Genomic DNA, 27,418 nt, shown 5'->3' on the forward strand with positions numbered 1-27,418 from the left:
CAGCTCCACAACCATGGCGTGCTACCGACGTGGCTCTATGGATGGCGATGTTAGTCTTTCAGCTAGATGGGTCTGTCAGTCCTTCTCTTTGGTCCGGATAGAAATATTTCAGCAACTATCGGGTGGATTGCCATGAAACGAGCAATTCATGGTTCTCACAGGACGGATCCCAATGACGTTTGGGATCCACTGACTTTTCCCCGAGCTCCACCAAGAGGCTCACGTTTGTAGTTTTCAGCAAAATTTCGCAATGGATGAATAGATTGCTGCGATATTTGGTACACAAATTGTTTCCCCCTCAGGATGGATAGTACTGGAGAGCTGCATGGATGAGTTCTAAAACCCAGAAAGTAGTTTTTGCACTTCCGGTTTTGTTTGTTTGGCGAGGGAACTGGTGAGATGCTAATTTACGGGTCGGCCTACAACATGTCATCCCTGCAGCTGCCGAGGTCCTCTGACCTTGCACCATCATCAGGTCAAATTTTGAATACGTCCAGTTCTTTGGCTTTTGATCAAATACCAGCGTATCTAATACATTCACGAGAAAAAATACAATAGAAAGTGTGAAAAAGTAGACAGAGGTTTGTGGGGTTTTCCCGAACCTCCCGGTTGGAATCCGCTTCCTTAGAGTCAGAAAGCATGTCCGACCGAACAGAGTCCAAGAGAATAAATGTCTGTCTTACCTCTCGACTCTGTCCTGGGAGTAGTAAATGCCGTAGGTCTGCACGATTCCTCCGGTCTCCTCCGGGGGGCGCCAGCTGAGTCGGACAAATCGACTGGACACTAGGACAGGGACCAGGTCGCGGGGGGCAGAGGGGAGGGCAACGCCCGGGCTGGGGGACACTGGTGGGGGATCAGAGGAGGAGGAGTGGTAAGTCAAGGGGGTGCCAGAAGGAGCAGGAGGAGGGCGAGGAGCAGGAGGAGGTGTGTGGGCAGGTCTATACTGAGTGGACGTGGCCTCTGTTTACGGGTTCATCCAGGGGAGAGGGAGGGAGGGAGGGAGGGAAGGGAGGGAGGGGGGAGAAGCAGGGACGAGGAGGTGGAGGCGGAGGGGGGAGGTGCGGGAGGCAGAGCAAAATAAAAAACAAAAAGGAGCAAATGATGGATGAGATGTGCAGATAGGAGACGTGGAAGAGACAAGAAGGAAGGAAAGGAGGAAGAAGAGCGGTAAAGAAGATCACAGGCAAGAAAAAGAAGCGGCAGAGCATCTGAAGACTTTAGTCATCAATCAGCAGATATCAATCACCTGAACGTAAACATCGCTGCCGCCTCACAGGTATTCAAAACTCAGAACAATGTGAGGATCTGATGAAGGGCCTTTATGGATTCATTCAAACATTGACATGTGTTTAAAATCAGGATTTTCTTTCCTTTGAGAAGTTGATGCATGAGGTCTTGGAAAGACTGCTTTTATAGACTCATTTAAATTCCCAAATAAGTTAAAGCACAAATGACAGACATATTTCCCTGAATATGTAAATGTTTTTCTAGCACTTAAGAATGAAAATGAAAACGAAATGAACATCTTCGGTCTTGACGTGCCCGTTGATCCGCTTTATGCTTGCTTACATTATTCCATCGTTTTGTTGTGGATCACCTTTCATATAAAGTCTTTTGTTTGACATTCATTTAGATCAATGGTAAAGCATTGCTGTGGCGCTAAGCCGCTGCTTAGCGGCCTTTCCTTCCGTGGACCTCTGTAGGAACCGCTTTGACAGATGCCGCGGACACTGATAGAACCAATAAGAGTGGAACTTTGAAGGAACCTCGTAAGACAGCCGGAAAGGTGTAGGTCTGTCTCAAGAACGTCAACTTCCAGCTTGGAAAGTTAAACCCTTCGATCCAAACTTGCAAGAATACGTTTTGAAGCCTCCAGTGTGGCGATTTCGCTGGATCTTGGATTATTATCAACATGTTTTTTTGCAGCCAATGAAATCACAGAAATCACCATGTTTGGAATGCGGAGGAGTGACGTAGAGACGCCCTATACGGCTCTGATAGCAGCCTGTCAATCACAGTAGCCCCGCCCTAAAGCATACTCTGCTTTATGGTCTGTTTGACTCTAAATGGACCATAATGTACTAAATGAACATCATGTTGTATTGAAGAAGACTTGAAACTAGAGATTGAGACGATAAACTCATGTTTACAATGTTTACTGAGGTAATAAATCAAGAGAGAAATAGTCATTTTCTCATAGACTTCTATACAACCAGATTTCTTTTTGCAACCAGAGGAGTCGCCCCCTGCTGGTCAGTAGAGAGAATGCAGGTTTAAGACACTTCCGCATTGGCTTCACTCGGTAGAACCGGAGGTTGCCGCCTGTGTAAAACCCGACAGCAAAACATTGGACATTCAAAGTAAGCATTTGTTGTTGATAAATTGACCGCATATTTGACCCTAATACACACAAAAAGAAATTGCACGACTATATTTGGTGAACTATTGTGATTGCAGTATAAAGATTGTGAGGGTTTGGCTCGTGTTTCCCGCTGGTAGAAAATGAATGAATGCTGGGATCCTTGTACAACAGTCTGTGTGAAAGTTTCTCCTAATTGTTTTCTGCGTTTTCCTGTGAAAGATCAGCAACACGTCGATTTCCACTCGTTACATGCGTACGTTCTTTTCTAAATAAACTTATATCTTCACAGGAATCACAGTTAGGTTTAGGCAACAAAACGACTTCGGTTTAGGGGAAGATCGTCGTTTGAGTTAAAGTAACCATGGTAACTATAGAACGCAAGTTACGTCACAAAACATCAACATTGACTTTTGGTTCCACGTGAGGAACCAAACAGTGGCCACCTGCTGAAAGATGGCTGGTTGCTGGACCACTGTGTGTGCTTTAGCATTCTTTTTACTTCCTCGTTCATGATTACGTGGATGACACACAAAACCATTTCGTGGGATATCAACGAATTAACGTGCATTTTGTCCCGTATGTATATTTCATACCAATGCTGAAGTAAGCTCCCGTAATGTCCTCGATAAAACGTGCCGAGGAAAACCGCTTTCCCGACTGTTCCTGGCTGAATAAGCACACGGGTCGGGAAATCGACGACCTTCACAAGTCAGCGAGAACGGAGGGGAACGCAGATTGAGATGTATAAAGATGTCGTCGTTCAACAAAAATAACGAGTCCCAACAGAAAACTGATGATCTGAAACCAAACTGTCAGTGTCCTCAACTCCTCCACTTGTCTCCTCTCCTCCATCATAAACTGAGAAAAATCCAATCTGTCCCTGGGGTCAAAGGTTGTGACTCTCCACAGTCTAAATGCCTCCGACATGTCTGTACATGTCAATAAAGCGTCATTGAACACACACACACACTCACATTTCACACTATAAGACATGATGAAAAGAAAGACAGAGGAGGAGAATGAGGGATAAATAAGGGAAAAAAGGAGGAGATGGAGGAGAGAAACAAGAGGATGTGGCGGGAAATAAAGAGAGGACCAGAATGAAGAAAAATAAGACAGATGAGGAAATGTAGAAAGTGAAAGAAGAAAGGAGAAGAAAATGAGGGGAGGAGAAGAAAAGAGCAAACGATGCAAGAAAAGAGAGGAGAAAAGGTGAGGAGGCGAAGGGACTGAACAGTGGCAGGAACTGGAGGAAAAAAGAAAGGTAGATGAAACAGAGGGGGTGTTAACACACCTCCGTTCGTCTCAGTGAGATGAGATTTTGGGGTGTGAAGGGCGGATTCGTTCCTGCTCGGTGACCCAGCCCCAAAAGCTGAGCAGTAAAGCGTCACTCTCTGCTGAAAATAGACAGGTAGGCTAAATAATAGAGTCAGACACCACAGAAAGAGAGCTGGAAAACAATCTGATTAAGTGCTGAAAATAACACTGCAGTCTGCCAGACGGCCGATGATACCGGTGTGCACGCTCACGCACACACACACACACACACACACACACACAAACACACACACACACACACACACACAAACACAAAGCCTCCATGTTTTTTCGATCACTCCGTCCATTTTCTACAAGCTGTTCTGCATTTATATTGTTTCTGCTGCCTGAATGATCTTTAGGGGAGTTTGGTTTCAGCTCTGAGGTTTCTACCAGAAATGTGTTTTTTTCTGTGTGCGTGTGCACGTGTGTTATATATAAAAAAGAAATGCACTGTAAATTATAACTTTTACATAAATAGAGAAAACACAGTGCACTGACGTTCAAAAGATGTAGAGAGGCTCTACATAAAGATAGGAATGAAATCATCACGTACATTTATACTCAAACATTAAACTCTGTCTGAGTTTATAACGTCTACATGAAGCACAGTTTTTTTTATTTGGTGTCTTTTCGATGCAGTGAGAGCCTTCTGGCATACGTTCAGACAGGAACAGTAAGTCATTGGTAGCATCCAGATCGGCTGATGATCGGCTGACCTACCTGAGTGCTGACCATACACATTGGCTATCATAACCAAGGTTAGGTGTAAACAGTAGTTCTTTAAATGAACATGTAACGTGATAGCCTCAAACGCCCATATACAGTATATCACATTGTTATCTGTGTTATCTGTGGGTGGTGTGCTTGTCCACACATTTCTTCATTTGCCTGTTAATGTCAGTGCAGACAGACTAAACACAGTGTTAACACAGTCTGTGTGCAGCAGTCTGTAGTCCGCTTACGGTCAAGCAAACAAAAAGGCGCGTTGTGCTGGTTCATGACAATGTATTGCCTGCACTCGAAATATGACTGTAGGTGGGGACCAGCGACTGGCATTCTGTGGCAAACATTGCCATGACATAGTTAGACCTCTGGTTGATACAAGATTTAGAACGACATAGACACAAGCTTTTTTACATTGTTAGTGATATATATCCTCATATCGCCCAGTCCTACTATCTAATCCGCTGCTGCTTTCTGCTAACGCGGCTGTTGCTAACTGCTACTGCTTAACGTTTACACGACGACTTCTGTAGACTGCTCTGCTGCAGTCGACAGCTGGTGATGTCTGCTACCACTGCTGCTGCCTGCTAGTGCTAACTGCTACTGCTTCTTACTGCTACTGCTGAACTATAGAGACAAATAGCAGGGCCTCGTTAGTTTCTGTTGTACAAATGAAAAAGTAAAATCCAATACAACTTAACTTTAGCTCACACTGCAAGGCTTTATACCAGACAAAATCTCTTTGGCTCATTTTTCTGATGAATATTCTCCGTATGCCCCTCTCCCTCTCCCTCTCCCTCTCCCGCTCCCTCTCCCTCTCCCTCACTCTCTTTTTTAACCTCTATTTATGCAGAAGAGGACTGCTGAGCTCATTCACTCGCTTCAGCTTCACTCTGCTTCACATTCATAGTGCCTCTCCCCCTCACTCTCTCTCTTTCTCTGCACTCAATTTCAGGGCTCATTTCAGCCAGCTGCCGTTAAAAACGTCTGTGCTACACACACACACACACACGCACACACACACACACACACACACACACACACACACACACACACACACACACACACACACACACACACACACACACACACACACTTCTCTCTGCCCTCTAGTTTTAAATTCCTTTAAAATGGATACTTATTCCTGTAAATCTCCACCACTGGGGCTGTGGGTGTCTGAGTAAAATCTCAAGAATCTTGAGTGTGTATGGGTGTGTGTGCACAGTGAGTGTGTGTGCACAGTGAGTGTGTGTGCACAGTGGGTGTGCGTGCACAGTTTGACTGAACTGACCTGAAGTTGGAAACTGACTTTAATGGATGAAAGTTGAATAAAGGCACGTAGAAGAAACATATACTAGAGGTTAAGTAGAATACACAGCACTTTAATGAGATAACATCTTCTTTTGACATTTCATCATTGTTGTCTAAAAGCTACTAAAACACATGAGTGAAGCTAACTGTTGCCCTGTGTTACATGCTCCTACATTACCATGAGCCCACACGTTACAATGTATTTTCACTCACTAGATCATCAAATGTGAATAAACCCTCCGCTGAAAAGAAAAACACCAGTGCCCAGCTGTTTTAGGCGATTAGTTACCCTTTATGAACAATAAAGCAATATATTTGTGGAGATTTTTAAGGATTGATATCTGCGTAGGGAAGTCAATGTATTAAGAGGACAATCCAGCAACCTCTGCTTCTGACACTATGGGATGCATTAAACCTGCATTCTCTCTACTGACTCCTCGGGATGCAAAAAGCAGTCTGGTTGTATGGAAGTCTATGAGAAAATGACCCTACTTCTTATTTGATTTATTACCTCAGTAAACATTGTAAACATGAGTTTATTTCTCTTCAATACAGCATGATGTTCATTTCATAAATGATGGTCCATTTAGAGTTAAATAGACAGTAAAGCAGATTATGCTTTAGGGCGGGCTTACTGTGATTGACAGGTCGCTACCACAGCGTTGGGTAGACTGGGAGTTGTCTATGCTGTATATGTTGGACTGTTCCTTCACCGTACCGAAGGCACTGTGAGGCATTGGGTGTGTAAGTGTCGTCTAATGTGTTGTGAAAGCTCTGTGTGTGCCTGTGAATGGAAACTGCCCATGACAGTGTGTGTGTGTGTGTGTGTGTGTCTTTCTACCTTTGTAATGATTCACTTTGAAAGCTGAGAGTGTGTGTATGTACATTGGCTGAACCTGGTGTGTGTTTCCAGTAAAAGCTCTGTGTTACAGTCAGTAATTCCAGGTGTTTTTAGTGCAATGTGGCATTTTCTGTGTCTGAAGCCTTGAAGGCTTTTTACTGTGAAAGCAGGAAACACAGCTCACACACCGAACTCTGAGACCCTCATCACTGCCAAAAAAGCCAAGCCCACACCGCGGTCACCTCGGAGGGCTGAGCGAACAGCATGATCAGCCTGAGATAATCACTGCTTCTTCCAGTGTAGACCACCGTGATACACCTTAATACGCTCCAGAGTGCTGTTAGCGTTCATCACAACATAATACACCAAAGGTCCAAAATACCAGTCTGAAAAAGCCAAATTTAGTGCATCGTCAGCAAAGAAAGGAAACTGTCTCCGAAGATATACATCTATATACAATTTAGATGCAGCAAGGTCTCAAATTGGTCTCAAATTATTCATACTGAAAAAAAATTAAATTCCAATGTATTGTTTTCCTACAATTTCAGCCTGTGAGAACTAAAGTGTGAATTGTAATGCAAAAAAATGTTTTAACAGGCTAAAGTGTAAATATCCTTATTTAAAGCAACACAAAACACCACCGTTGCCAGTGAACATAAGAAATACAAAATGATGTTTACTTCAAAATGCAGCTGGCATAACCATTCCTTAAAATATAAAAACAGATCAATAAAGTTGGACATATAACGTCTCAGTAGTCTTTGTCTTATATCTAACTAACAGCCCCTGCTTTAAATAGACCTCAACGCAATACCTCTCTTAAATTGGAGTAATTGGAGTTTTATCAATTTCCCCCAATTTATAAGTGGCTAAAACTATTTCTTGCCATTGTGTGAGTTTGCATTTGCAGCACTTTGCACATACTTCATTTTCTGAGCTGATGGGTAGTGGGTTGTCCTACTGCTGGATGTGTCGTGGTCCTGGTTCAGGACTCAGCATCGTCCATCACGGGTCACTGTCAGGTGTTATCACACACAGCGGTCATCTCATCGAAAGGTCAACGTTTTAACTGACTGCATTTGAATGTAGCGGCGAGCAGATCAGAGGTAACACTGCTAAGTGTCTCCACTGGTCATATGTCCCACGTGAGCTGACCTCAGAGACTAATGCTGGGGAAACCGCTATGTTCTTGTCTTTCACAATGGTCCCATAGTAATCATCATGATTATATGACCAGTAGTAGTGCAGAAAGAGTGAATACATGTATTAATACTAAATGATATGAAGGATTTTTGCTGCTTGGTGTCCCGGAGCGTAACGTGGAAACAGATTCATGGTGCTTTATCTCACTTCCTCATGTGTTTTTTTTTTTGCCTCAGATTCTCCCTATCTCCGCTTTCTACCAGATGTAAAGCCTTCTCCTCTTATCTCACTCTACATTTCAATACCTCATGTTTTGAAACCACAAAATCATAGACTGACAGCGTAAGATAAAATTAAATGAATCATAGCAGGAAGTTTGAGTTTCTTGTGGATTTTGACAAACTTTTACAGGAAAGTTAAGTGTGTCTGGTGACACGGAGACTATTTTGCGTTCTGTTATTGAGAAGAATGGAATGTACCATGTGTGTGTTTGTCACCAGGGGTTGCAAACTGGACTTGAAGATGGATTTTCATAGAATAATGTGAGCATCTTTTGTGTGGAACGGACAGAAAAAGCAGCTTAATTCCTCCCATACTCTTTAGATCTATTGTTTGTAGCATTGTGGTTCCCTGGATAGTTACTGGACAAAGAGCGGTGGAATGGAAAAAGCGAGCCAAAATTGTGTCCCTGAAAAAACAATTTCTTTATATTTTTTTGACTGAATGCATCCATCTCTTTGCTTGAGCACCACTATAAATATGCATGTAAAGGAGCAGGTGCCGCTGTCATCTAGGAATGATCCACTGCAGAGTTCGTGGTGAGACAAAATCATTGACTGAATTTTTTTAAGAATGACGGAAAAATCTGAAGGCCAACCGTCATTTGGATGGACTGGAGACCTTGGGGCGCGTGCAGCTGGTGCAGAAGGAACACATGCATGCGGGATCCCCCCCCCCCCTGTTAAAGGTTGAAAAGTGCTTGCAGGGTCGAGAAATCCCACGTTTAGAGAGTCTGGTGAGTCCCGTCTCCACGTGGCAGCAGAACAAAACTGAAACGGCCAAGAGAAGCAAAGATGGAAAAACTATTCATCCGCATCGTGTGCGTTGACGCGAAAAGTGACCGCACGGCCGGTGTGGAGTCTCTGTTCATCTTTCCTTTTCTGTGCCCTTATAAATGCATAATCTACAAGTTTGTTCTGTGTCACAAAAAATTCTGCTTCAATATTATCAATGTTTAGCCTGCTTACTCTCCCACTTGCTGCTGCACACACACACACACACACACACACACACACACACACACACACACACACACACACACACACACACACACACACACACACACACACACACACACAAAGGGGACAGACATTCAATGCTTCTAACGCAGCCACTGATCCCCTGCCCGCATTAAATGATCTGCAGTCATCCAGGAATTATCCATTGCCCCGTGTAAACCAACGAGCATGCATGAACGAGCAGTCCGCTGCGCTCGTCCAGAACTGATCAACTGTCCTGTACAAATGAGCACAAATTGCAGCTGTCGGGGAGCAATGCGATGACTTGTATAAAAAAGTAGAAAAAGCATTTCCTGCTGAAAATGCGTTGGAATGCTGAAAGCTGAAATTAATTGTGAAAAAATTGCTGAAAATTAAGAAATGGGAGACAATCTGTCTGAAAAATGTTGAAGCCCGAAAGCATTTAAACTGCACTGATGTAAAACCTTCTCGTTGAAATGTCTAACTATGGTGTCTGTAGCTGAAAGTATGAGGAAGAAGAAGGCTTTGAAAGTTGAAGTATAACAGGATTTGAAGATTTTCTCCATAGAGATCCCATTCAAAAGAAAATTGCAAAAAGCTTAATTCAAAAAGTTTAAAGATTACAAATATGAAAAGTCAAAGCACCCCTCTCCTGAAAGAGCTGAACATTTTGATATTTGAACAATTGCTGTAGCTTAAACAAATTTCAGAAGTAGTGATATTTGTAGTAATAGTAGTAGAAGTTGTAGTTGAAGTAGAAGTATTATTAGTAGTAGAAGTATTAGTAGCATTAGAATAAGTAGTAGTAGTAGCAGTAGTGATATTTGTAATAGTAGTAGTAGAAGTCGTAGTTGTAGTAGAAGTATCATTAGTAGTAGAAGTATTAGTATTTAGAAGAAGTAGCAGCCTAGTATCAGTAGTAGTAGTAATAGCTGTAGTAGTGGTCGTAGTATTTAATATTACAGTAGTAGTAGTAGTAGTAAAAGTAATGTCAGTATTTGAAGTAGTAGTAGTAGTACTAGTAGCAGTCGTTATAATAGCTGTAGTAGTATTAGTACTGGTAGTAGCATGAATAGCAGTAGTAGCAGTTGTAGTATAAGTAATAGTAGTAGTGGTAGTAATAGCAGTAGTGGTAGTAATAATATTGATGGTAGCAGTAATAGCACTAGTAATAGTAGCAACAGCAAAAGTTGTAGTAGAAGTAGTAGCAGCAGTAGTAGTAGTAGTAATACTCGAAATATTAGCAGCAGTAGTAGTTGTCGCAGTATTTGTAAGAGCATTCATAATTTCAACAAAAAAGCCTAATTTTGAGCTTAATGTTTTCATACAGTTAATCCATGGGGCTTTTATTTGGAAAGGGTGGGGCTGGGTGGGGGAGTGAGGGGAGAGGAGACATAATCATAATGTTTGACACACATAAACAGAGGTTATTAAATGACAGGCTTCATCACAAGCAGTTCAGTTAGAATTCACTCTCTGGGTCTTTTATTTTGAAATGGGGTGTGGGGTGTGGGGGAGAAGGGGAGAGGAGACAGAATCATAATGTTGGATAAACACAAACCGGTTATTAAATGACAGGCTCATCACAAGCATTTCAGTTAGGATTCATTCTGTGGGGCTTTTATTTTTTAAATGGCGTGTGTGTGTGTGTGGGGGGGGGGGGTGGAGGAGGGTGGAAAGACCTCTAAAGATCCCTAAGACCTGAAAGACTGTATGAGAGAGAGACACACAGAGAGAGAGAGAGAGAAGAAAGAATGAGTGAGAGAGAGAGCGAGAAGAAAGAATGAGTGAGTGAGTGAGTGAGTGAGAGAGAAAGAGAGCGAGAAGAAAGAATGAGTGAGAGAGAGCGAGAAGAAAGAATGAGTGAGTGAGTGAGTGAGTGAGAGAGAGAGAGCAAGAGAGAGAGAGAAGAATGAGTGAGTGAGAGAGAGAGAGAGAGAGAGAGAGAGAGAGAAGAAATAATTAGTGAGAGAGAGAGAGAAGAAAGAATTAGTGAGAGAGAGAGAGAGCGAGAAGAAAGAATGAGTGAGAGAGAGAGAGAAGAAAGAATTAGTGAGAGAGAGAGAGAGAAGAAAGAATGAGTGAGTGAGAGAGAGAGAGAAGAAAGAATGAGTGAGTGAGAGAGAGAGAGAGAGAGAGAGAGAAGAAATAATTCATGAGAGAGAGAGAGAGAGAGAGAGAAGAAAGAATTCGTGAGACAGAGATAGAGAGACAAGAAAGAATTTGTGAGAGAGAGAAGAAAGAATGAGTGAGAGAGAGAGAGAAGAAAGAATGAGTGAGAGAGAGAGAAGAAAGAATTCATGAGAGAGAGAGAGAGAGAGAGAGAAGAAAGAATGAGTGAGAGAGAGAGAGGTTTAATATATCTTTATTTGTTTGTGTTAAGTTCCATTTACAGAGTTCCACTGTTACTCAAGACAAACCGAATTATTTTCTGAACAACACGATACGGTATCATTTAAAACGGTTCAACAAATACGGTCCAACAAACATGAACGTGTCTTTAATTGTCTGTAGGCTGAGATCTGACTCTCACTTAACGCCCACTTTGTCCAGTTCTTTGTTCACTTTGTGAACTATTTTCTTTAGTCTGTATCCTTCCTGCTTCGTGAGACCTCCTCTGTCCTTGCTCCTCATGTGAGATCTGGCAGAGCTGGAGAGCTGCTCCTTGTCAGAGAGGTAGTCCTCCACTCTGACTTTTCTCACGTTCTTACTCCTCCTCAGAAACTCCTTGATCTCCTCCACGCTGTAGCCTCCAGAGCCCCGAGAGCTGCCAGCACCGTGTTTAGAGGGCTCACTGTTTACAGCAGAGTTCTCCTCCTGACTGGACTCAGAGTCCTCCCAACCGGACTCAGGGTCCTCTTCCGGCCTGGACTCACACTTGGCTGCTCCTCCACTTTCTGTAGTTGCCACTTTCTTGGCCTGTGAGCTTCCTCTGTCTCTTCTCTGTTTCCTCTTCAGCTGAGGGGCCTTGAGCTGCTCCTCGACTGCTTCCATGGCCACCTCCCTACCTGCCTCCACCTGTCCTCCAGTACTCTCCCTCACCTGCTGTACCCCACCTGTCACCTCTACTCTCACCTCCTGAGCCCCACCCGTCTCCTCCACCCTCACCTCCTGCGCCCCACCCGTCACCTCCACTCTCACGTCCTGAGCCCCACCCGCCTCTTCCACTCTCACCTCCTGCACCCCACCCGTCACCTCCACCCTCACCTCCTGAGCCCCACCTGTCACCTCCACTCTCACCTCCTGAGCCCCACCCGCCTCCTCCACTCTCGCCTCCTGGGTCCCACCTGTCTCCTCCACTCTCACCACCTGAGCCCCACCCGTCTCCTCCACCCTCACCTCCTGCGCCCCACCCGTCACCTCCACTCTCACGTCCTGAGCCCCACCCGCCTCTTCCACTCTCACCTCCTGCGCCCCACCCGTCTCCTCCACCCTCACCTCCTGCACCCCACCCGTCTCCTCCACCCTCACCTCCTGCACCCCACCCGTCACCTCCACCCTCACCTCCTGCGCCCCACCCGTCACCTCCACTCTCACGTCCTGAGCCCCACCCGCCTCTTCCACTCTCACCTCCTGCGCCCCACCCGTCTCCTCCACCCTCACCTCCTGCACCCCACCCGTCACCTCCACCCTCACCTCCTGAGCCCCACCTGTCACCTCCACTCTCACCTCCTGAGCCCCACCCGCCTCCTCCACTCTCGCCTCCTGGGTCCCACCTGTCTCCTCCACTCTCACGTCCTGAGCCCCACCCGCCTCTTCCACTCTCACCTCCTGCGCCCCACCCGTCTCCTCCACCCTCACCTCCTGCACCCCACCCGTCACCTCCACCCTCACCTCCTGAGCCCCACCTGTCACCTCCACTCTCACCACCTGAGCCCCACCCGTCTCCTCCACCCTCGCCTCCTGTGCTCCACTTGTTCCCTCTTGTCCATCCTGCTTGTCCCCTCTGTCCTCAGCACCTCTCTGGTTCTGGTCTTTGTTCGAGCCGTGTTCCCCAGGACAAGCTCTGCTCAGATGTCCTTCTCTCCCACAGCTGTAACATTTAAAATCGTTCGTCTTTGCAAAGATGACGTAGTCAAAGTCGTCCACAGTGATCTTGAAGCTGAGGTTGACCACTCTGCTCCTGTTGCTGGGGATCATGAAGACATGTCTCCTGTGAGACACCACGTGCTGCAACAGCGGAGACTGAAATCCAGAGGACACCCTCCTAACCGTAGACACCACCTTCCCATGGTTGGACAGCTCTTTGACGATGGCAGCGCCCGTTATGAATGGCGGCACGTTGGACACAGTGACTTTCACCTCCGGTGAGGCGAGAGCATACGTGGGCAGGAAGTGCTCACCGATGGAGATCCCGTTTATCAACACCACTTCCTCAAGTTCTATACTGTCCAGAAAGATGACCACAGCGCTGTTCATCCGCGCTACGGACTTCACGTGGCTGTGGCCGACAATCTCACCCACTGCCAGGCTGATCTCCTCCACCGAATACCCGAACAGCGGCGGGATCTTCACACCGTGTTCCCTGGTTAGCTCCGTCAGGCGCATGCTAGCGTTTAGCACGCCGACAGCCCTGCTGCCCGGCTGCACTCCGCTCAAAAAGACCCAAAAAAACTGATAAAAGTACGCAAAAAAAAAACCCCCTGAACCCTGCACACCCCCCTACACTATCATACCCAACATTAGCCAGTGAAGAAAAATGTAGAAAAATCGTTAATTATCGCTCTCAAAACTCCGCTCCTGCAGCTCCGCACACCTCCTTCCACTCAGAGAGAGAGAGAGAGAGAGAGAGAGCAAGAGAGGGGAAAGAATGAGTGAGAGAGAGAGAGAGAAGAAAGAATGAGTGAGAGCGAGAGAGAGAGGGGAAAGTGAGAGAGAGAGAGAGAGAGAGAGAGAGAGAGAGAAGAAAGAATGAGTGAGAGAGAGAGAAGAAAGAATGAGTGAGAGAGAGAAGAAAGAATGAGTGAGAGAGAGAGAGAGAGAGCGGAAAGAATGAGTGAGAGAGAGAGAAGAAAGAATGAGTGAGAGAGAGAGAGAAGAAAGAATGAGTGAGAGAGAGAGAGAAGAAAGAATGAGTGAGTGAGTGAGAGAGAGAGAAGAAATAAAGAATGAGTGAGTGAGTGAGAGAGAGAGAGACACCTCTAAAGATCCCTAAGACCTGAATGACTGACACAGAGAGAGAGAGAGAGAGAGAGAGAGAGAGGAGTGTATGTGCGGGTGTGTGTGAGTCTGTGTGTTTATCAACATCACTAATTGGCTCAATCGGAAACACCTGTGTGCCTGAAGCCATTTGAAAATATTCTCCATAGAGATCCTATTGAAAATAAAAAGCTTAATAATTCAAAAAGTTTAAAGGTTAGAAATATGAAAAGTCATAGCACCCCTCTGGTGAAAGAGCTGAACATTTTAATAGTTGAACGGTTTCTGTAGCTTAAAAAATGAAGGAGGAGAAGAGGGGCACGGAAGAAATAGAAGAAGTTGAATAAAGAAACAGGATAACAATAGTTGGAATGCTTAACAGCATTCCAACAATAAAGAAACAGGATAACAATAGTTGGAATGCTTAACAGCATTCCAACAATGAGCTCGAGCTGCAGTCGTGCAGCAATGATCCACTACCTCGTAGAAACCAGCAGAAGCTGGAGGTGTCCAGAAATTATCCATTGCTGTATAAATCAGATAAAGCTACAGTCATCCAGGATCCCCCCCCCCCCCCCCCCCCCCGCCCCCGCTCTGTCTAAATGAGCACAAGATGCAGCCGTCCAGGGATTACCCACTGCCCTGAGTTTACAAGCCACGAGCTGCAGGTGTCCAGGAATTATCCACAGCCCCGGGACAAATGAGCAGGGGCTGTGATGGATGAACCTCCAGAGCTGCAGAGAGCAACTGAACTCCGTCGAATTTGAAAACAGAGCCAGTGAAACAATAATTTGTCTTTTAACATTTGTTGGAACTCTGCACTCTTTGAACAGCGGGATTCGTTCAATACGTGAAGAGGACATACAGACACACACACACACACACACACACACACACACACACACACACACACACACACACACACTTCCTTTTTCTTCCTCCTGCTGAGTGATGATGAAGGGGCTGATGGGAAGGTGTTTCATCATAAAGGGATCAATGTTGGAAGTGACAACACACACCCATACGCTCTCACACACACTCACCCCCCCACACACACACAGCGGGGTGGCAGGTTTAGGTGTAGGCGGCGAGGTACAAACTCCAACCTCTAACCAATCGATAGGCGAGGACGAGCACACACACACAGTATATGGATGACCTTCCACTTCCTCAGATCAATAGAGGCCGACGTCGCAAAAATTGCTGGGAGAGGAGATAAATATTTTCCTCCCGCCTTCTGTCTCTCCCTCTCACTTCGTCGTGGGTTTGTATGCAGAGCGAGAGAGATTTTTATGGCAGAGAGGGGAAGATTGATCTGATGGGAGATTATGATTATGAGAAGAAACTTGGGGGGTGGAAGCCAAACTAAAGCAGTGAACCAAAACAGACCGCCAACATCATATGAATAACGTTAGTGACATTCGATGACTTCTCAGGACGCCGCTTGAAACAACATGAGGCATATTACTACGTTGCATATTGTGGAGCTGAAATCTTCTACCAATTTGATTTTGGTTCAGCTTTGCTGACATTCTATGCATTTGTATTTGTCCTCACCCGACATATAAGCTGCCAGAAAATAATGACAGAGCCTCTAAAACAACAACATTTACCAATCCAGTGAGAATCACTCAGAACATTCCAAAAGAACACTTCAAGGTAGAAAAAATACTGTTTCACTTCATATAAAGCCAATGGGACGAATTAAACAATAATACAGTAAAAATGTATTTCTCATTGACAGTCTATGCATGCCAGTGTAAATCACTGACAGTGTTGATATTATTAAATAAAACATGCCGCTGTATGATTCCAGAGGACTGCATTCGTTAACGTGAGCAGTGGAATCATAAAATATGCTGGTGGCCCCACAAACTTCTCAGCAAGAAAGTATGGGCTGACGGTGACAACCGTAAAAGAAAAAGAAGAAGACAAAAAAAAACCACGTCCATCTTCCAACTCAACCTCAACATAACTGCACACCTGTAGAGTTTTCTGCATCTCTCACAGTTGTGATGCTGACACGGACAGAAATATAAACACCATGCAAAATACTCAAAAGTTCTTCTCAGGTACTTCCTGCTACAGGAGGTGTCTCCAGGACCTGGTCTCATGATCTATGATGCTGGACCATATATATACATTGGACTTAGTCTATTATATTCTATATCCATGTGTATATATAGATAGAAAGATATACTTTAGTATGAATCTCAAAGGCTGGTGCAACACTCTGTTCCCCCCCCCCCCATCTCTCTCTCCATATCAAACAGGTGTTATTGAGCAGGATTTTATTAAATGCATCCTCTTCAGGTGCTTTGAAGATGTATCTGGGCGTCACTGACAATCGTCACTGACAATTGAAATGAAATTGAAATGACACCCGGCAGACAGCGCGATGCTGCCGTGTTTTGATTTGTTTTGTTGTTTTGGAGGCGTGGGAGAGAGTCAGACCGGGACCTGTCGGTCACTCAAAACCTGTCTGTCAGGAGGAGGAGGGACATGGAGAGCCGCAGAAAGAGGGCAGGTGGCACCTTGTATGGCAGCCCCTGTCATCAGTGTATGAATGGGTGTGAATGGGTGAATGACGACATGTAGTGTTAAAGCGCTTTGTGTGGTCAGAAGGCTAGAAAAGCGCTGTACAACTCCAGTCCATTTACCATTTATCAACTTTAGCAGCGTGCTGTGTTCAGCAAAGAAAAGCTGTCACAATCTTTGGTGCACTTCCTGCTCGGAATTTAGCTACTGTTATTGTTTACACACTGCTTATGAAAGCTAAATTGTAGGGTCTATTATACAAGAGCTAAATATGTCTTCATACAGCGCTTTGTTTGTTTGACCCCTCGGTCAAGCGCAACCTCCTCCCTACGCGGACTCTTTAAACTAAATCACCGGCCGTGGCTCAGGATTACATACAAATTGATTACATGTGTTATACACAAATAATGTGTAACTCTTTCGTCGGTAAAGCCATGAACAGTGAGAACAACAGTGAGCCGTGCGGTCAGAGGCTGGCTTCCGATTACAGGGGTCATTTTATCCAATACAAGCATTGAGCATGAATGCAGCATCATAGCAGACTCATCCATCAGTCTGGACGCTCACAGGAAGAGAAACAACACTTGCTTTCTTACATTCTAGAGAATTATCTCTTTTTGTTTTCTGATCATGGGATCATAAAATATTTTCATCAAATCACTCAATAAATGTAATAACAGGAGAGGGATCATAGTGTGTTTTGGTATAATAAAAAGAGTACACACACACACACACACACACACACACTGGTCTTCTTTTCTGTGCTCTCAGGCAAACACTTAATATGTATCTTTACCTGTCACACACATCATCATCATCATCAGGTCCTCACAGGATAGAGGATGGGAGATGAGAGGAGGCTGCCGTCACCATGGCAACAGACAGAGTCCCAAACCCCCACCCTTCTCACACACACACACACACACGCACACACACATTCCTGTTGTAAAGCGGGGATAGAGTAAAGTGTGTGTGTGTGTGTGTGTGTGTGTGTGTGTATAGAGAGAGTGGAGGTGACGGAGTAAAGCATTTCTCTGTGTGTGAGAGATAAGGTGTGTGTGTGTGTGTGTGTGTGTGTGTGTGTGTGTGTGTGTGTGTGTGTAAGGTCAGACGCTTACTCTGGAATACAAATCTGTCATGGCTGACACACTTCCTCCTCTCTCTTTTACTCGCCCTGCCCTTCGCTTGACCCTCCCGTCGCTTACTCTCTTGTTTTTCCTCTCCGTCTCGCTCTCCCTCCATCTTTTCCACAGAGTTGTGTCGGGGTGATTTCATTTTGTCATCTCTTATTCTCGGCCCTTTTCATCGTTCTCTGTTCTTCCTCCTCCTCATCTGTTCTTTCAGTCTCTCCTTCTCCATCCATCCTGATCCTCCCTCTACCTCTTCTCCTCCAGATTCCTTAAAACAATCTAGGATGTCTCTCTCTCTCTCTCTCTCTCTCTCTCTCTCTCTCTCTCTCTCTCTCTCTCTCTCTCTCTCTCTTCTCTCTGTGGACGTCAACTTCCATCAGGGGTGTTCGAACATAAGAAGAGAGCATGAAAAGAATAAAATAAAGATACGATTTTAAAAACACAACGGAAATGCTTAATTTAACAGGAGAGGAAAAGAAAGCGAGACAAAAAGAGAAATGAATATGTTTTAATTAATTTGTATTCTTATGTCTCACCATACATTGTTTTCCTCAGTGAGTTAGCTGTGGGCTACATCTTGGGCCCCTCTGTGTTTATCAGCCTGTATTTGTCATTTCTTTGGCATATTGGAACCATTACAAGTATGTCAAATATCCTCCTGGAAAGATGTTGAAACTGAGCATCAATAAAGAAGAATACAGTGGTCATGCAGGCTCTTGGTCATACAGATGGAAACATTATTAACCATAACATGATAATGCCGCCATGATAACGGAACGCACAATAACTAATTTCATTTTCAACTTCATCATAGTTCCACTCAATCTATCTTCCGCGAAAGGTCAAGAAGGAAATGTCTGAGTCCAACAGAAGTCCAAGTAAATCATAATGACTATATCATATTAGCAATTATATTGCTTTGTGAATCAGACAATGAGAAGGTTAAATGACATGACCGGTTCACGGCAAAAAGACGAGAGAGATAAATGAAACAAAGACAGGACAAGTGAGGACAGAGTGTCGGAGAGTAAAGACACTCGATCGGGACACTGAGGGCCAACAGAAACAAATCAAAGACACACTGCTACAAACCTGGCTGAGCTACCCGAGGAAGAAGGAAAGTAGAAAGGAAGGAGGGAAGGAAACAAGGAAACAAGAAAAATAATACAAATAAGGAAAGAAAGAAGGGGTAAGATATGATTAAAGAAAAAAAGAAACCAATTCCCAAACAACCGAATGACCAAGTGACCAGAGATGTGAACAAGACAGGAAGTAATACAGGGGGAGGGAGGGAGACAGACAGACAGACAGACAGACAGACAGACAGACAGATAGATAGATAGATAGATAGATAGATAGATAGATAGATAGATAGATAGATAGATAGATAGATAGATAGATAGACAGATAGACAGATAGACAGATGTGTGTGTGTGTGTCCTGACCTTCAAGCAGCCTTATACATTTGCAATTCAGACCTTTACACACACACACACACACACACCCGGTATTCATCCACCTGGCTAATTTTTTTGTGACCGATGAAAGTAAAGAGAAGAAAGGAGCAGAGGGATGGGACGGAGGGGGGGGGGGGGCGGAGACATGAAGAGAAGGTGAAGGACACAATGAGACCACAGACTGACATCAGATCAGTGGTCTAAGGGTTTAAATCCTGATCCAGCTTTCAGATCAGATCCAGACCAGGATTTAACTGAAACCGCACTGCAGCGGGGGCAAGAGAGGACTGAGGAGACTGTAAAACAGAGAGAGAGAGGCCAGAGAAAAGGGGGTAATGTCTTTTGTTCAGGTATTCACATACACACCATCAACCTCTCTCTACCTCTCTGTCTCTATCACACCAGACCACACACACCGCTTTATTATAGACTGGATTGAAATGATTGGTTTCAGTATTCTTAAAGTTACTGTGAGGAACTCTCAACTGGTTATGGAACGGTCTCAATTTAACAGACCATGAGAGAGAAGATTGGCTCTTTCTATATAGCTATACTCGTTGTTTGTCATCGGTGCCACCGGGTTCGGATTCTGCACATAATCAGACAAAACCAGAAACTCCTTCAGCTCAGACTCCAGCGTGGCCTCCGCCAGAGACCAGCCAATCACAGACACCCAGGAGAGCTCTGTGGAGAAGCTGCTCCTCCTCCTCCAGGAGCCAGGAGCATGAGCTTCTCCTCGCCGCTCGGCCAGTCTCTGCTGCGAGCCACGCCACTCGAGACCGAGGCCATATTGCCGGGGCCCCGCTGGAGAGAAGGGAGGCCCAGAAAACACCAGAACCCGGACCAAGTGAAATAAAGCTCAAACACTGAAGGTGCAAATGCAGATCAGTGATCATGTTTTGCTCTAATCAGCAGTGAACTGATGTATCCGTCCTGTCTACGGCCATTTTCAGTCGTCACAGAAGCTTGTGTGGCCTCTGAGCGGTTATCTTAACATCTGTCATGTCGATTGAATAAATATATGACGCTATCATTCGTTGAATTGACTACAACAGCCTGTTCTGCTGAGCTGGCTGTTTGGTAAGTGATGGATTACGTTACCAGCAACAAAGGAGAAAACCTGAACAAAGAACAAAATCGATGTGAGATGTTAAGAGGTGAGCGTCACCAACTGCATGTGTTCTGCGTTAATGAAACCAATCTACACTGATGCCACACTGTGTGTACGTGTGTGTGTGTGTGTGTGTGTGTGTGTGTGTGTGTGTGTGTGTGTGTGTGTACGTGTGTGTTTGTGCTGGCATTTGACCTGAGTGAATGATACATTTGTGTAAATGTATGTTGGAGAGATTTTAAGTATGCAAGTATAATTGTGTGTGTGTGTGTTGTGTGTATGTGTGTGTGTGGGGGGGGGAGAGAGGCATTTTCTGTCTGAGTGTGTGTGAAGAGTCACTTCAAGTATCAAGAGGCCTGGCATCATCAAGGGTAACAAGGTGGTATGCTGACAATCTCACACACACACACACACACACACACACACACACACACACACACCCCGCTGTGATTTCTCGTGGGAATATCTGATTGGCCGGTGCTAGCCTGCTGGGATGCTCGGTTCCCGTGGCGATAGTAACCAAGCGATAACACCAACCATCTGACCCTCTTAATGTCTCTGCGTGTGTGTTGCCATCTGTGCCACCGGCTCAGGGGAGTAGGCAACACACTGAACAGTGATTACAGGGGAGACAGAGAGAGAGAAAGAAAGAAAGGAGAAATATAAAGAAAGGGGAGAGAATGAAAGAAAGGAGAGAAAGAAAGAGAGATAGAGAAAGAAATGGGAGAGAAAGAAAGAAAGAGAAAAAGAGAGAGAGAGAGAGAGAGAGAGAAAGACAGGAGAGACAAAAGAGAAGGAGCGAAAGAAAGACCAGGTTTGATTAAAATGCTGGTTAGTGAGTTAGGTGGTTGGTTAGTGAGTTAGGTGGTTGGTTAGTGAGTTAGGTGGTTGGTCAGTTACTTGTTTTAGCTTAGACACATGATTGTCAGCCAGGTAGATAAATAGTATGTCATGTATCCAAAGAGTTGCTCTTTTGAACAGAAACACTGTTTTCACTTTCTGAATCACTCATTGTGATTGGCTCATCTTCGTCATGTTTCACAATAAAAGCATATCAGAGAGGGGAAGAGATTCCGCCCCCTCAAACTGCTGGGAGGCTCTTAATGTGAAAGAGGTGAAGGAAGTGGTGACTTTGCACCGACAGAAAACAGCAACAACGATATTATTGTCTACGGATATCACTGAATATGAATCATGGGTTTCACATGAACAAGGTCCTCCAGGATCACAACCATGATCATATACAGTGTGAATAGAACTGCAATCAATGTCTCTTGCCCTTTTTTTACCTTCGCACACACACACACACACACACACACAGCTGTTGGTCCATTTAGATGCAGAGTGATTCTATCGCGCTGACTCAGATGTTCCGCAAACTGGCTGAGCACGTCTGTGTGTGTGTGTGTGTGTGTGTGTGTCTGTGTGTCAGATGGTGGTAACTGCTGCTGGCAGACCACATGACTAACTGAATTGTAACCCAAACACAAACAACAACACAACAAACAAACAGCCAAATCCAGACTCCGGCTGTTCTCTCAGCTGTGACTCAGTCGGACTGAAACATCAGAACGGAGAACTTCCTCCTCGGTGAATCACGGCTCGATGGTAGAGCTCAAGCACATTTTGTGATGTCATTCAAGTATGGAAGCACATGACACAATGTCGACCTGTCCTCATTTGTCCTTTGTCACTTTGTCTGCTCAGACATGGTCCTTGTTATGATCTACTTTGATTAGGACTAATGCCAGAACTCATATGTACGACTCCTGATTCATGTAAGTATGACTTTCCTAATGTAAGGGCACACAGTCCCTCTCTGTAATCACTGGGAGTGTGTGGTGGTGTCTGTATCTGCAGAGAGCCTGCTTTCTTCTTCTTCGTCCTTTTCTCTTTTCTCTTTTATTCAGCCGTGTTCGACCAGGTGCCCGTTAATTGGCACGCATGCCAAGAGGAAGTTAAGAAAATGGCAAGACAAGCGCAGACGAAAAAGGCTAACAGCAACAAGTGGCGAAACTCAGAGCGGGCAAAGCTCGTTCCAAAGTAGATCTGGGGTTGTGTTCTCACACAAATCAAATCCTACTTGTGCCTTTAACTTGTGATTATTATCACTTTGTTGACTCGTAATCATTACCTCCATCACTGATAACCTTTACTTCAATAACACCAAATTACGACTTCAATAACTGGTATTATGACATACAAAACTTAATTAATTATCTCTTAAGAAACTCTTAGCTTTGACTTCAAAAACACATAATTAAGAACTCAATAACTCGTACTTATGACTTACAGAATTTAACTCCTAATTATCACTCAATTAACTCAAATGATCACTTCAATAACAGATACTATAATAATATAACTCGTTTGACTTGCAAAACTCGTATTGTAACCTTCATAATATAACTTGTGTCTTCTGTAACAATCTTGCCTTGTTCTATTATTAATATTACTATTTTATTTTACGAAATTGTTTATTTTATTTATTTTATTTTATTTTATTTTATTTTATTTTATTTTATTTTATTTTATTTTATTTTATTTTATTTTATTTTATTTTATTTTATTTATTCATTAATTAATTAATTAATTAATTTTATATTAATTAATTAATTAATTTATTTATTTCATTTATTTCATTTATTTCATTTATTTCATTTATTTCATTTATTTCTTAGTTTATTTGTATAGTATCGCTTGGTTTCATTGTGTCATCTATTGTACTGTGTTATCAGGGTTTACCTTCGTCTGTCTGGCTTTGTTAGGCTCATGAGCGTTCTGTTGTTTTGTTGCCTTGTTTTTGCTGCTTTGTCTGTCAAAGCTCTTTGTAAACTCTGTTTTAAAAGGGCTATGTAAATACAGTTGTTATTATTATTATACTTATTATTATATGTTTTTATTTTCTTTCCAGTATTCCTCATTAGAGGACAGTAAATGTTTGTCCTTTGATGAATCCAATCTCATTCAGTGGTATATCTTCTTTAGTTAACAAGCCAGATCACTCTCATCATGGTCTGATTGCACATGTGAATTGCACTATAAGCATTACAATCCAATCGGAACATATTCAAAACGACCTACTTTGCTGTCAGAACAATGTACTATCTGAACTTCTGAACATAATAGGAAATTCATCATGTCACAGTCACGCAGAATCAAGCAGGACGGAGTTTATGCTCTGCTCATGTTCTGGATTTCACATTATATGTAAACAAGACTTTATTGATTTACAAGACTGACTACTGCAACACGACGTGAGAATGAAACGGACCCCAGAGAGCTGCAACTTAAGATGTGCAGATGCAATGTCTCAGGAAATATAGCGAGCCCGGAGAGGAAATTATGTCACGACAGGAATGGAGACAACAGGTGATGATAGCAGGTTGCTTTGTTTTTTTTATCAATGAGAGGTGACAGGGACACCACATGTATCAGCTGAGTGTGTGTGTGTGTGTGTGTGTGTGTGTGTGTGTGTGTGTGTGTGTTCCTACCTGGCTCTCGGATAAGCAGCTGAGCCATCGCCTGCGAGCTGCCGGCTGAGTTTTCAGCTATACACTGATAAAATCCTTCATCCGACTTCACCAAACCCAAAATCTGCAGGTTACTGCCGTCCTGAATAACAGACACATTCAACATGTCAATAAAGGCTTTGAAATATATATCCCAAAGCCTGGCTTAGACCGTTAAACTAACAACACACAACACATTTGATAAAAACCATCACAAAAAAAGGGGAAGAGAGTGAGGGGGTGAGTGGGTGGGTTAATCCGATCCTGTGGGGACTCAAATCTTATCACACATTCACAATGTGGGGACCATGCCTTTTTTGGGACAAAATTGGGACAATTTTACGTATATGTAAATTTTGACATTTTAGAGTAAAGACTTGATTTAATGTTAGGGTGAGGTTAGATTTAGGTCAGGGTAAGGGTTTGGTAGGGGTTACGGTAAGGGTTAGGTTGACTCTCCAGGAAATGAATGTAAGTCAAAAGTGACAAAACCACGACTGTGTGTGTGTGTGTTATCTCTTTATAGCAGATTATGGGATAACGGATTAGAACCGATATCCAGAATATTGTATTTTGTCATAATGTCAGATTAAGAGTCATGTACACACCACCCTAATGCTCTTCCTTTCTCTGTCTAACAAATGTACTATTATTATGTATTATTTCATTTTTTTGGGAATGTTATTCTCAATCGTTTGTTTTGTCATATTTGAAATTTAAAATTCTCATTACATGCTGACATCAATCAATAAACCCAATGCTCTGACAAAAAAAGAAAAAGGTATCTGGAGTCTGTGGCCGTTGCAGGACTGTAATAAGTTGAGGCCCGTTCATTGGGACCATTTTCTGGGAGTGGCTTTGGAGGGAGGACTGAAGGAACAGGCTGTCAGTGTTGCTGACATGGCAACTTGGCAACATCGAGCTTGTTATCACTGGTTTCTTCAATGTGAGCATTGTGTGGCCAGCTTTAAGGTACTGTCAATTTGTTCCTTTGTAATATTTGCTAATTTACTGGAAAGCATACGTTTCGTGTACACTTTTAATTTGATATATGTACCCTCTCCTCTTTTGAAGCTCTAACATGTCATTTTTGAAAAATTACATTTATTTACTTATTACACATGGACTTGTAGGTTATTTATAATCAATGCAAGTATTATTCTATGATCTTAAATCTTCGTGTAGCTAGCATAACCGCTATCAAAAAATAAATAAAAACATTAAGCAAATTAGAAAACAGTATTTGTGTTGAAAAGAGAAACTTGTGAGGTGATTGAGCTGTAGAAAGTGCGACAAACTGAATGTATCAAGATACATAACAAATAAGTTGTTGTTGAGTGTTGAGTTTGAGTTATTAGCTATCCGCATCAAAAACAAACTGATAACAATAATAATGATGAACAAGTGACAGCAGGATATGTCTACTGCTCATTATCTGAGTGACTTCATATTTAGGTTCATGAATGATGTTTCAAGAATTAGTGTCTTACAGTTTATTGTCTTTTGAAGAAAAGTAAAGTCGTCATCACAATAGTAACAACATCGTATGAACAGATTTATAATATAGTGTAATATAGTTATTTGCAATATATTGATTCCTGATCAATCCTATATGGATGTATATTTGAAGGTGTGGATTCCAATATATATTCTTTACTGTCACCAACTCTGTGGAGGTATTTTCCACATACTGATTCAAAGTTTCTTTTAGATGTGAATCTAGATAATATCTGTGTAGTTTCTGGGTTTGCTGTGACTCACCACTATCTGGAAGTAGTCGCTGGGGATGACTTCCTCTCCGTTCTTCATCCAGCGAACAGTCGGCGGCGGATTTCCCGTCACAGCACACTCCAGCTCGATGTCCGTGGACTCGTATGCATACGTGTTGGTCGGGTAGTTCAGGAACTGAGGAGGCACTGCAGAAATACACAAAACAACACGTAAACAAGAGAGGAAGTGAGGAGGCACTGCGGAAATACACAAAACAACATGTAAACAAGAGAGGAAGTGAGGAGGCACTGCAGAAATACACAAAACAACACGTAAACAAGAGAGGAAGTGAGGAGGCACTGCGGAAATACACAAAACAACATGTAAACAAGAGAGGAACTGAGGAGGCACTGCAGAAATGCACAAAACAACACGTAAACAAGAGAGGAAGTGAGGAGGCACAGAAATACACAAAACAACACGTAAACAAGAGAGGAACTGAGGAGGCACTGCAGAAATACACAAAACAACACGTAAACAAGAGAGGAAGTGAGGAGGCACAGAAATACACAAAACAACACGTAAACAAGAGAGGAAGTGAGGAGGCACAGAAATACACAAAACAACACGTAAACAAGAGAGGAAGTGAGGAGGCACTGCGGAAATACACAAAACAACATGTAAACAAGAGAGGAAGTGAGGAGGCACTGCAGAAATACACAAAACAACATGTAAACAAGAGAGGAAGTGAGGAGGCACAGAAATACACAAAACAACACGTAAACAAGAGAGGAAGTGAGGAGGCACTGCAGAAATGCACAAAACAACACGTAAACAAGAGAGGAAGTGAGGAGGCACTGCAGAAATACACAAAACAACACGTAAACAAGAGAGGAAGTGAGGAGGCACAGAAATACACAAAACAACACGTAAACAAGAGAGGAAGTGAGGAGGCACAGAAATACACAAAACAACACATTAACAAGAGAGGAAGTGAGGAGGCACAGAAATACACAAAACAACACATGAACAAGAGAGGAAGTGAAGGAGGCACAGAAATACACAAAACAACACATAAACAAGAGAGGAAGTGAGGAGGCACAGAAATACACAAAACAACACGTAAACAAGAGAGGAAGTGTGGAGGCACAGAAATACACAAAACAACACATAAACAAGAGAGGAAGTGAAGGAGGCACAGAAATACACAAAACAACACATAAACAAGAGAGGAAGTGAGGAGGCACAGAAATACACAAAACAACACGTAAACAAGAGAGGAAGTGAGGAGGCACAGAAATACACAAAACAACACATGAACAAGAGAGGAAGTGAGGAGGCACAGAAATACACAAAACAACACATAAACAAGAGAGGAAGTGAGGAGGCACAGAAATACACAAAACAACACGTAAACAAGAGAGGAAGTGAGGAGGCACAGAAATACACAAAACAACACATAAACAAGAGAGGAAGTGAGGAGGCACTGCAGAAATACACAAAACAACACGTAAACAAGAGAGGAAGTGAGGAGGCACAGCGGAAATACACAAAACAACACATGAACAAGAGAGGAAGTGAGGAAGTGTAAGAGAGTTAATGATTCCACTTGCCATCACTGGCCATTGGTTGCTAGTATTACTATATTATTTAAGTTATTGCTAATCCTTATCATTTTCATATTATTTCCTTGTTTAAATATCATTTACAACGTATCATTAGTTCCCCATGGAGACAAGTGGGTTGTGTGTAACAGCGCCCTCTGCTGGCTGCTTGCAGACTCTAGTGGTGCGCCCAGCTTTCATGAACTAGTCTGAAGCTGTTTTCATGGTAGGTTGACCTGTGACAAGCTCCGTTGTGAA

The 27,418-nt window shown here is 43.4% G+C and overlaps 1 protein-coding gene across 1 annotated transcript in view; it reads right to left on the reverse strand.

Annotated features, from left to right (window-relative positions):
* Positions 1–27,418, reverse strand: part of dcc (DCC netrin 1 receptor) — a gene marked incomplete at both ends in the record, with an annotated part of 265,559 nt that overhangs the window by 110,851 nt on the left and 127,290 nt on the right. Inside the window, 3 exons of the mRNA XM_079290162.1 lie at positions 684–843; positions 23,829–23,949; positions 25,608–25,762. Coding sequence (XP_079146288.1) covers positions 684–843; positions 23,829–23,949; positions 25,608–25,762 — 436 coding nt within the window. The remainder of the gene's footprint in view (positions 1–683; positions 844–23,828; positions 23,950–25,607; positions 25,763–27,418) is intronic.

The sequence above is a fragment of the Melanostigma gelatinosum genome (assembly GCF_949748355.1).
Source record: "Melanostigma gelatinosum genome assembly, chromosome: 18".
Classification (NCBI taxonomy): Eukaryota; Metazoa; Chordata; class Actinopteri; order Perciformes; family Zoarcidae; genus Melanostigma; species Melanostigma gelatinosum.